This window comes from Peromyscus californicus, unplaced genomic scaffold (assembly GCF_007827085.1).
Source record: "Peromyscus californicus insignis strain IS unplaced genomic scaffold, ASM782708v3 Scaffold_4__1_contigs__length_199733344, whole genome shotgun sequence".
NCBI classification, from domain to species: Eukaryota; Metazoa; Chordata; class Mammalia; order Rodentia; family Cricetidae; genus Peromyscus; species Peromyscus californicus.
Genome location: NW_026294562.1, coordinates 174,444,323 through 174,456,517, shown reverse-complemented (window position 1 = coordinate 174,456,517; position 12,195 = coordinate 174,444,323). Strand labels below are relative to the sequence as shown.

General features: G+C 38.8%; 2 protein-coding genes across 6 annotated transcripts in view; both read right to left on the bottom strand.

Annotated features, from left to right (window-relative positions):
* LOC128094942 (zinc finger protein 60-like) overlaps positions 1–12,195 on the bottom strand; it is a 70,275-nt gene that overhangs the window by 47,086 nt on the left and 10,994 nt on the right. The gene's annotated exons all lie outside the window — the stretch shown is intronic.
* LOC128094941 (zinc finger protein 60-like) overlaps positions 2,268–12,195 on the bottom strand; it is a 65,298-nt gene continuing 55,370 nt past the window's right edge. For all 5 annotated transcript variants that reach the window (XM_052713548.1, XM_052713545.1, XM_052713549.1 and 2 more), the window contains one exon: positions 2,268–6,521. In XM_052713548.1, coding sequence (XP_052569508.1) covers positions 4,408–6,521 — 2,114 coding nt within the window. In that variant the 3' untranslated portion in view covers positions 2,268–4,407. The remainder of the gene's footprint in view (positions 6,522–12,195) is intronic.

Below are 12,195 nucleotides of genomic sequence, written 5' to 3'. Positions count from 1 at the left end.
ATCTATTTCATGTTCTGTAATCTTCTTGTACCTTTATAAGCATGTCCTTTTTTAGGTTGGGCAAATTTTCTTCTATGATTTTGTTCAATATATTTTCTGGGCCTTTGAGCTGGGATTCTTCTCCTTCTATTCCTATTATTCTTAGGATTGTTTTTTTTTTTCATAGTGTCCCAGATTTCCTGGATGTTTTGTGTTAGGAATTTTTTAGATTTAACATTTTCTTTGACCAATGAATCTATTTCCTCTATCATATTTTTAATACCTGAGATTCTCTCTTCCATCTCTTGTATTCTGTTGGTGCTGCTTGCATCTGTAGTTCCTGTTTGCTTACTCAGAGTTTGCATTTCCAGAATTCCCTGTTTGTGTTTTATTGCTTCTATTTTCATTTCTAGGTGTTGAACCATTTCCTTCACCTGTTTGTTTTTTCTTGGCTTTCTTAAAGAGATTCATTTATTTCCTCCATTTTTTTTGTGTCTTTTCCTCAATTTCTTTAAGGGATTATCTTCCTCATTTCCTCTTTAAGGATCTCTATCACCTTCATAAAGTTATTTTATGATTGTTTTCTTGTGTTTCAGCCACATTGGAATGCTTTGGTCTTGCTGTTGTAGGGTAGATGGTTTCTGGTGGTGATATATTGCCCTTTCCGTTATTGACACTGGCATTTAGGCAGCCTAATTTAGGGGTGGTTATAGGTCTAGCTGTTGATTCCTGCGTTTGTCTTTGTTGGATTGATGTTTTGTTCCTTGGTTGTTTCCTCTCTGGTCTTCCAGCCTTGGGCCCCTATAACTACTGGCATGGCCTCTGGTAAAGCCTAAGTCTTCTTTCAAAGTTGTAGGCAGAAATATGGAGCCCAGGGTATGGGGTGGAGTCTGGAGTTGTTTGGTGGTCTTTAAAGAGTGTTAGCTGGTGGTAGGTGGTGATTTTCTTAGGGTCCCTAGGACCAGCCTAGACTATGGGCTAGAGTATGATGCCCAGAGGAGGGGGAGCTGTTGAGTGGGCTTTAAGGAGTATTGGTGGACAGTGGGTAGTGTCCCACTTGGGATCACTTACGATCCCTAGGACCAGTTAGGCCTCCAGTAAAGCTGCAGGGGCTATGATAACCTTTTTTTTCTAATACCTGGGATTGACTGGGTGAAAGAGGCAATTTTTATAGCAGTTGGGCTATAATAACCTTTTTTCTAATACCTGGGATTGACTGGGTAAAAGAGGCAATCTTTATAGCAGTTGTTTATAATCCTTCTAAAAAGGGCCTAGAGAAATTCCATTCTATCCTGACTGCATTGTCTTTCAGTGATCCTTTCTGGCTGGGAGAAGTTTCTCTACTCTGTTCAAAGAATGGTGGGTTTTGAATTTTCCAATAATATAGGTCACTGGCTATTGCTTGTTCAGTAACTACTTGCATTGTGAAAACACGTATACATGTCCATCTGTTTCCATACCACACACATGACCACACTCGGTAGATATACCTTGCATACATGTCTATATATGCTTCTACTAAACACCAGCATTACAAGACACTATCTTGCAAGGTGATAAGACATCATCAATAAAATGCTCAATGTTACCAATTATTGAATTTTCTTCTAGACAAATCTTTTCAAAATGATGAACTTGAATCCGAACAACCTCTCCCCAGAAAATCAGACACTTGAAGGTATTATTCAGATAGGCACTAACAGGAGGTAAAATTTTCAGACACCACCGTAACAATATACTTTTAGAATCCAGTAAAATATCAAATTCAAGTGATTGTAGAAACATAAATGTAGAAAAATCGATGTAAATTTATGCTCTTGAAAAAAATAATATTCCCTTGTTACTTTAAAATTATGGGGCTGGAGAGACTGTTCATCAGTTAAAAGCAAGTTTGGTGCACTTTGTTGAGAGGACACATGTTCAGTCTCACATATGGTGACTCACATGGAGTCTTTGACTCCAGTTCCAGGGGGAATCTGGTGCCCTCTTGTGGCCCACTCCGGAACCAAGCACACAGAAAATGCATTTACATACATGCAGATGCCATTTAATGGGGTTTAGGGATTGTTTCTTATATAGCTTCTTTACTTGAATACTTTTTTCAACTTTGTCAATTCCTCATGTGCTAGGGACAGTGTATGTACTTGGGGCTAAAGTGTCAACAAAAACAAGGTGACAGTCTTGGCTTCTTGCTTACTCTGAATGGTACTAATTTTGTATTTAGTATAGTAGCATCAGTTAGACCACACAACTTGAATGTTAACATTATTACACTATTCATTCAGAGGTCAATTTCAATTATTATTTATATTTTAATCAGGATTACAGTATCCATATCTGTAAATATTTGGAAGCAATAGTCTCCACAGATTTCTTATCCACAAATTAGACCTTTTAGAACTCTGGCATACCCCCCCCCCCCATTTACTCAAATGACCAAGCTTAATTTCAATAATGTGTTACCCTGACACCTAAATGTTTCTGGACATGTTGCAACATGCTAGAGAATCTGCAATGTGTTCTTACTCAAAATGTTTCATCTGAACTTAACTTCCCTTGGATAGAAGATACAGTGGCTAAGGGCTGGGAATGTAGTTTGATGATTGAGCATGTTCCTACTACCCACAAGTCCCTGAGTTTAATCAAAACTAAAATTTAATAAAGGACAGAGCAAGGGCAAATCCCTATCTGTAGTGTATTCTCCTTAGAATACATACATTTTGCAAAAAAGGCAGCTGGAAAGTCAATGACAAATTTCTCAATGTTGTAAAATCCTGGATCACTTCTGTGGTAGGGATGACATTCCATCTTGGCTGATGTAGTAAGGGATAAAAAATCATATCTGCAAATTTTTTATAAAGGGTCTCTATACAGCCAAAGTTGGACTTGAAGTTACTATGTAGCTAGATTTGCCTCCAACTCTTGATCCTTCTACCTCAGCTTTCCCATTATTGAGTTTCAGGCATGCACTATTTCACCTGACTCTAAATGTATTCTTAACAGTACAGCCCCAAATACCCACAAATACAGAAAAATAGGATTGATATAGGAAATTGTTAACAATTTTGAATCTAGGTGAGGATACTAAAGTATGTTGTTGACTATAAATGGTTCCAATTTGGTTATTTTCATTAATTTTTTATGGGAAGCTCACCAGAGAAGACCACTCAGACACAATCTATAGCCAACCAAAAGTCCTTATTGCAGTTGGCTGGGACTATACTCAGGTATTCAGGACTCAAGTGTAGCGTCAAGCATTTAGAGCAAAAACCACATCCTATTATCCTTCTTAGCAGCTGAAGTGGGAGTTTTTGTCCAAGCAGGCTAATTAACAGAAGTCAAGATAAATTAGCAGGGGTATCTTGACCTCAGGATCTGAGAACAGATTTGGGTAATTTCCCACAATATTCTCCATCAAAGATGGCAAATTCTTGTCCTGTCACAAATGTATAGTTTATCTTAACATCTGGGCAGAGAGCATAAATTACAGAATATTATCCTTTCAAATATTTATGGGTTTAACCCCTTTAAAAAGTACTTGTTCATAAACAGCTGTATTTTGAACATCTCCACACAAATATGTAAGTTATGAATTCTCAATGAAAATCCTTTCATTCACCAGATTTTATCCAGAATGATGGTATTTAAAATTTAATAGTGGATGAATGCATGTTTTTGAAACTATCAGCAATACAATTTTGCCTTTCATGAGTTATAGTAATGCCAATAAAAGGGCGAGCAATGTAAAAGCTATTTTACAGAACATGGGAATGAGCCAAATATTCCTTCAAGAATTTTATTATTTATTATAACCCTTTTCTCCACAACTTTGGCTGGTACTGTGCTTGCCATTAACAAATTATGCATAAACACTCAGTCTAATATGACAGGAGCCATAGGACAGGAATGGTGACAAGGAAAGTGCCTGAGATAAACCTAGTTCCAATAACTGTTCTCCCTAAACTGACTGTCCTGGGTAAGTAGTGTTTGAGGAATTATGTTTATACAATTAACAAGATGAGAGTAAATCAAGAACATGATGCTGACCCTATTACTTTTGACATTCACACATTCTCAACAGAGTATCACCTATGAACAGACTTCCCCCATTCTCATTCACAAAGATATCATTGACAAGAGTATATGAATACTCTGATGTTGACCAATTCTAGGGCAAATTAAACTTCTTTCCACATTCTTTTAAGCCACAGTCTTACCAATGTGAGTTCTCTGATGTTCAGTAAAATTTCCATACAAAAGATTGTCTACCTTCCTTACATGCATAGGATTCCTGATGATTATGTATTTTCTGATGCTGTGTAAGTTTACCCTTTACAATAAAGACTTTCCCACATTCTTTACATCCATAGGCTTTTTATTAACATGAACTTTAGCATGCCAAACCAAGCTAAAGGTCTTTTCACATTCTTAACATTGGTATGGTTTCTCACCCATGTGAATTCTCTGATGTGCTTTAAAGTATTCACCACGAGTAAAGTATTTCCCACATTCTTTACATTCATAAGGATTCTTGCCAGTATGAATTCTAAAATGTCCAAGAAATTGGTAGTGATATCGAAAGGCTTCCCCACATTCCGAACATTGAAAGGGCTTCTCACCAGTGTGGATTCTCTGATGAATTCGAAGTCCTCTACCACGAACAAAGCCTTTTCCACATTCTCTACATTGATAGGGTTTCACATCAGTATGAATTCTCTGATGTTGAGTAAGTTCGGACTGAATTCGGAAGGCCTTCCCACATTCTTTACATTGAAAAGGCTTCTCACCAGTGTGGGTTCTTTCATGAATTCTAAGGCCTGTACCACGAACAAAGCCTTTTCCACATACCTTGCATTGAAAGGGTTTCACATCAGTATGAATTTTCTGATGTTGAGTAAGTTGGTAATGAAGTCTGAAAGCTGATCCACACTGTTGACATTCAAATGATTTCTCTCCAGTATGAATGCTCTGGTGCCGAGTGAGCTGTGCCAGAACAGTGAAGGCCTTTCCACATTCCTTACACTGAAAGGGTCTCTCACCAGAATGAATTTTCTGATGTTGTGTGAGGTTTGAACGACGATTAAAGGCTTTCCCACACTCATTACATTCAAATGGTTTCACACCAACATGAATAATCCTATGTTGAACAAGGGTGGAGACACGCTTGAAGGACTTCCCACATTCCTTGCATTCAAACAATTTTCGATCTGTATGAATTATTTTATGTCTCTTAAGATGGGCACGAAGATGAAAGGCCTCTCCACACTCCTTACATTCAAAAGATCTCTCACCACTATGAAATTTCTTGTGGCGAATGAGATGTATATTAAGTCTAAAGACTTTCCCACATTCCTTACAATCAAAGGGCTTCCTTCCAGTGTGAATACTCTGATGCTCAGTAAAATTTGAACGTCGACGAAAGAATTTCCCACATTCCTTGCACTGATATGGTTTTTCATCAGTATGAATTCTTTGATGTTGAGTAAGTAGGGACTGAAGTCTGAAGGCTGACCCACAGAGTTTACAATTGAAAGGTTTCACATTAGTGTGAATACTCTGATGCACAGTAAAATTTGAACGTCGACGAAAGAATTTCCCACATTCTTTGCACTGATATGGTTTCACATCAGTATGAATACTCTGATGTTCAGTAAGGTGGTACTTACGTCTGAAAGCTGATCCACACAGCTTACACTTGAAAGGTTTCTCATCAGTGTGAGTTTTCTTATGCTCAGAAAGGTATACCTGAAGCCTAAAAGCCGTCTCACATATATTACACCCAAAGGGTTTCTCATCTGAATGAATACTCCGATGTTGCACAAAGTATGAGCCACTACTGAGTACCCTGCCACACTGCTTACATTGAAATGATTTTTCTCCAGTATGACTGTTCTGGGTCTGAATGATGAGCTGTGCTAGTACACTGAGGGCCTTTCCACATTCCTTACACTGAAAGGGTCTCTCACCAGAATGAATTTTTTGATGTTCCATGAAGTTTGAGTGATGATTAAAGGCTTTTCCACATTCATCATATTCATATGGTTTCACACCAGAATGAATAATCCTGTGTTGAACAAGACTGGAGACATCCTTGAAAGACTCACCACATTCCTTGCATTCCAAAGGTAACTCACCATTGTGAGATTTCCGACGTCTTGTAAGCTGTTGGTGGAGTCTCAAGGCCTTCACACCTTCGTTACATTCATAGGCTTTCTCTCCAATATGAATAGTCTGATGCTGAATAAGAGTTGAACTACAATCAAAGTACTTCCCACACTCTTTACATTCATGTGCTTTTTCTATATTGTGAGTAAGAATCTGGTTGGTATATGTAGGCATTTTTTCCTTGTTAGTAATCTTTTGATCATCATTTCCTTCTTGACAACTCTGTAGTCCCTTGAATGTACTATAGTTGAGTCCATTACTAAAACTGGCACTCTGGAGGTCAAAAGTTTTACTTATATGCTTTATGCTCTCTTTGGGTAGACTTATATTATGATTGTCTGGAGATATTTTTTGAGGTTCATAATCTGACTCCAAATCTGAAAGAAAAGGAGAAAGCAAGACTACTTTATTTTCCTGTGACACAAACAGACAAAATCCATTCAACCAATGGCCCAACTCTAAAGTATTTTTTGAGCTGAACAGAAGCAAGGAGAGCAGCAATAACAAAAGTTAATGTGAAACAGTACTCTTTTGTGGGAGCCCGTTCTCGGGTTCCTCGTGGCTTTACCCAGCAGGTCCGCATAGAGGATGATTAGGACCTCGGGCCTGAGTGCAGGTGTCTGAGATGGTCTGCACTTGGCTGTGCTGGGGGAGGAGGTCTTTTGCTCCACCCCTTGGCGTCTCTATAAAAACCCTGGGGCAGAGACAGTCGGGGCCCGTTGGAATAGGTTCCAGGCCCTCTCGAGGCTATCCTTTATTTTCTATCTGTTTATCTCCGCGATATTCTCCGCAATAAATCCTTCTATCTAATATTTCCTGCTGCTCGCACTCAAGAAAACTCTGGGGAACTGTGGGGGTGGTGGGTAAATGCCCCACAGAATGGCGCCATGAACAGGGACTAAAGAAAAAAGAAAAAAAAAAAGGAGGGGACTAAAGACAAATGAACAGGGACTAAAGACAAAGTAATAGGGACTAAAGATAAAGGAAAATAATAGTTTTATTACAGAGTTTTTGGCGAAAGTGCTGAGTTCAGCCCTGCCAGTGGATAAGGCATGCCGGTGTTATGGAAAATATATATTTTTTATATATATTGAGAGGCAGGGGTTTTATCCTCGAGAGAAAAGGAAAGCGGACTGGAAGGATGTCTGATGCTGCAGCGAAATTCTCTTCTGTCAAAATTTTCTATCTTGTATCGCTTTCTCAATTTCTATCTGAAAAATAAGTATAAGGCATAGGGTAGTAATATAGTGTAGGAAAAACTTAGAAGTGTAAGATTGTGTAGGAAAAAATAAGTAAGGCAACTAGACGGAAAAACTCTACAATTTTCTAACTTTGGGGGCTATGAATGCAAACTGGGAAAAAAATCTTTCTTTGGGCTTTATGGGTAGTAAAAAAAGCTCTTCTTTGAGCTTTTGGGGAAGAAAAAGTTTCCTATGGAAGCTTCTTGACCTGGGGACAGCTGAAATGCTGAATCCAAGCGGCAGGAGAAAGTGATTTCTCCCTGAGGCAAATATGGGGGTGTAAAAAGCCAAAGTTTAAAGTTGGGAAATTTTGGGAAAAGTTGGTCTTTCTCTTTTGGGAAGAAAAAAAATCTTTCTCAAACTATAAAGCTTTTCTTGGAAAACTTGGGGGGGAAAAATCTCTCTAAAAAGCCTTAATCTTTCTCAAACTAAAAGCTCTCAAACTTAAAAACTAAAGTCTTTAACTTTCTCAGAAGGACAAAAATTAGAATCACCTGAAGATTAGTATGGGGACCACCTGTGATTAGCTCAAAGGGAAAACAACAAACCTCTTAAGACGGCAAAACCTCTCTAAGTTCTCTTTCAAGCTTTAAAAATCCTCCCTGCAATGCAGGAGGCAGGGACAAGTTCCTAAAAACCTCTTCTAAGCTCTGTCTCTTCAAGCTGGTCAGAGTACCCTGAGGGAAATGCTTGGGAGAGTGTGGGTAAAGAGCTACAGAGAGCCCAAAAGGGCAGGAAACTTTACCTGAGAAAAGCAAAAAAGCCAAGCTTTTCAGTTACAGCCGAGCTGAGGCATCAAGGGTTTTGTTTGAGCATTTCAGAATGAAAAGGTGCTCCTAATCGTCCTAATGCAAAGATCCCCTGAAGCGTGCAAACTGTTAGCATTGTATCCTCGCTTCTGACCAAAAACCCAGAGGTGACTGGCCAGCGCCTCTGAGTTGGAGTGCATTTCTGGGATACTAGGGTTCCTGCAGTTGTAAACTTCCTGGAGCACAGAGCTGAGGCAGGAAGGTGCAGGACCCAGGGGAAGATTGCTAATGAACAACCAAAACTAAAGCCAGTGGGAACAGCACAGTTGCCTGCTTTCCTACAAGTCCTGGCTTGATAGGTCCACAGCTGCAAAAAGAAATCTGAGAAAAAGCTTTCCTATCAGAGTAAGGACCTTTCTGGGAAAGCAGTAAAGCTGAACTGTGTCTGAAGCAGTTGTGCTGCCGAGTCAGAACGCTGTCTGGGGAAAGAGCCCAGCCAGGGCAGAACAGAACTATCCAGGAGTAAAGTTTTCTTTTCTGTCAGAGAAAGCAGCTCTTTGAGAAAAGCTTTGTTTCAACTGACTCCGTGAGATGAGGGGGAGTGTAGCCCTAAGGGGTGATTGCCTCTGGCATAAGCTCTGTCCTTGAGCACCCAGACAAGCAAATGCAACCCACTGGGGGACTGGGCCAGGTGAAGGCCTGATGAGGCAAAACACCTGTCCTAATGGGAGTTTAGAAATGGCAAAAACCTCCCTTGTTAGATTCTCAGTCTGTATGCAAACCACACAGACCCGAAAACAAATGGACAAAAAGCCCCTACCTTCAGGAGCAGGGAAAGCCACCACTGTAGTGTCGGAAACTGTTTCTGGGGTAGAGGGGATAAACTGAGACCAAACTGGGAACTGTCTGGGAAAAAGACTCCGAAGAAACAGAAGGGACATATTCCTCCCCAGAAAATGCATGACCTGTGAAAAGCTGCTAGAATCTGAGGCAGATTGGGGGGGGGGGGGAGCGCCCCTACCTCCAAAGGCAGCTAGCAGAGGTACAGAGCCGCAGACAGATACCTGAAGCTCTGCATCTGCAGAGGGGGGAAGGAACAAGCAAAATGAGAATAGGTCTGTGGGAGAAAACCTCTCCAAAGGAGCATGGAAAAGCTCTGTTGTAAATGTTTGTTTTTCACTGACTGACTAAGACAAACACAAGCCCCTAGGAAAGTTGCTATCAGAAATGCCAGCCTCAATGTGCGCTAATGAGGCAGGTGCGGTTCTGATTTGGGGGCCCGTGTCACCTGTTGAAGCCAGCTGAGGAGAGACCAGAACCCTCCCAATGTGCCATAGTTGAAGATGTAAAATGCTTGTTCAAATCTCCCATTGCAAAAGCAAAAAACTTTGTTCAAACCTCCCGGGCAAGAATTTGTAAGCAAGTCTGGTAAAAGAGAACCAGTTGACTCTCAGACCCAAAAAGAACTATGGGAAATGACTGATACAAGGGAAATGATATAAAGGACTGATTTAAGGGACTGATAATATTATGGACTGATATAAGGGAAATGCATTCTGGGAAAGGTAGTTTTTCCGTTAAAGATGGCGACATTGCCCTGAAACACTTTTGTCAGCTCGAAAATACGTTCATGGTAAACTTTAAAATACAGCTTTTAAAAGAATAAGGAGGAAAATCGTCTAAGAGTTTAAGTATCAGTTCCAATGAAAAATTGAAAGGATACGGAACTAGGTGCTTCGCGGTTTCGGCTCCGTTGGTAAAATGCCTTATTTACCCTAATAGCTGTGCAAAGTTTTTACAGTAGTTGGAAGACAAAAAGCTACCTTTAAGAGCAAACAAGCCACTTTAAAATCCTTAAGAAAGCAGTTTATACACTGAATGTTGTCTTAGATATGAAGAAACTTATGTGAAATTAAAAAAGTTCTTTGCCTTTTGAACAAACTGCCTGCAGTGAGTAATTCCTTTGCAAATCTAATAAGGAGACAAGGAAACAGGCATTCGAAAAAGAAATGACTGCTTTATAGATGGGAAACAAACTTCAGAAAAATCTGTCTTAAAAAAAAGCTTCACCTGAAAGTTCCCTATAAGAAATCAATGCTAAATATTACAGCTGCTAATAATAACATCAGGAGTTAAAGCTAATGAAGTGAAAATACTAAATACAGTTCGGAGCTGTGCAGCTTTTGGCTTTACTAGCTCCTTTAGAAAAATACTTTATATCACCTAATAGCTGTGCAGTATTTGGCGAAGAGCTTTACAGCAGCTAAATATGGTAATTTCGCCCTCAGCATGAAGTGAAGTTTTTCGGTAGAACAAACCAAGAGTACTGCTGTAATAGAAACATTTGTCTGAACTGAAGCACTTAGGGGAGCTATTATGAATTTGGGTGAAGGGACAGCCTCTAGTTAAAAACCATCTACCGCTGACAGTGCATCTCTGCCGGTCCAGAACGGCTGAGAGAACTGGCAACTTTGGAGTGTGGCGTCATCCTGGGAAGGTTATAGTCCCCTAGCAACAACTATCACAATTCTATAACAACACTCACTAAATTCCAGTTTTGTATAGCAAAGCTGACTATAAACTCCAAACTTTAGAAATGATGTACGTACTTCCGGTCTAGTTAAGAGAATCTTTCTAATAGAGATAGTGATAATTAAGAGTAAGAAATAGAAAAGGATGAAAATAAGATATGTGAGTTTGAAGATTCTGTCTTGTTAGATCTGTGTTAAGAAATCTTTAGGTGTTTGCGAAGTTAAACGTATGCTAATAGTAGCCCTATATAAGTTTGTAAAATAGATCTATAGTTCCTTTAATATAAGCTTGCAAGAAGTATCTAAGGTAGTCTTAAGACATGTAGTAATAAGCTTGTAAGAAGTAAAGATGCTAGTTGTATATGTAAGTTTAAATAAGAAATAAGATGGAATGAATATAAGTATATAAGTAATAAGCTAGAGTTTCCTAAAGGAGTATAAATAAGTAGATGTTATGTGAGTTTGTAAAAAAGTGTAAATGTTGAATGTGAGTCTAAATGCTTTGCAAAGCAAAAAATGTTATATGTGAGTTTGTGAAAAAGTGTAAATGTTAAGTGTGAGTCTATTAATGTATATGGTGAAAGAACCTGAGACACAGAAGGTAGTGTCCTAGCAGACTGCAAAGTAGGCAGTCTGAGCGGTTTTCAAAAGTTCTAGAAGCCGCTAAGAAGCAAAGAAGGGCGGACTCCAGAGCCAGCACAACAAGGCATCTGCAGCTGAGATCCGTGGAAAATCGACGCAACACAGAAAAACCTGAGCTAACATCAAAAACGGTGCTGTTTAGAATACTACTGTACCTAAAAAGGTCTCTGGCTTAAGAATAAGTTCAGAGACGCTTGTTTGAACAAAAATTGTTAACTGCAAAAAGTTTTGGTTAAAAACGTCTCTTCATATTTGGAAGTGAAAGCCTGATACCAGAATTTATTTCTTGTTTGAACTTTTTGAACTTAAAATGAGATAAAACTACAAAAAGAATTTGGTTATGGATTTCTTCATATTTGGAAGGCTCGTACCAGAATTTATTATTTGAATTCTGGGACTTAAGAAATGAAATGAACAGTAGAGATTTCATTGATATGGGACAATTTTGAGTTTACTTATAGTAATGACCTAGGAACTGTTTGCTGGAATTGGATTAAAAATGGAACTGTTTAAATGAAGAAATTTTTTATTTCTACCTAGAATCAAGATGCAGTTTTGTGTATGCATATATGCTTTATTAATTGGTGATTCATGAATTGTTTTGTGGAACTGTTTATGTAAAAATGAAATTACTTACAGAACTGGTTTTGTGTTATAAATGGAACTGTTTAAATGGAAAAGTTTGGGTTTTCTAACTAGGCTTGAGATTTTGCTTAAATTATAAAGAAAAGGGGGAGAGTTAATATTCCTTAGTCTAATTTCAAAAGTTGTTTGAGTGGATTAATGTCATGTTTTGTTAGTAAGAAATGCAAATGGGGTATACTAAGAGGCTACTTTTAAAGTGTAAAGAGTTTTATTAAGAAACTGCTTTTGGATGTTTTGCTAAGT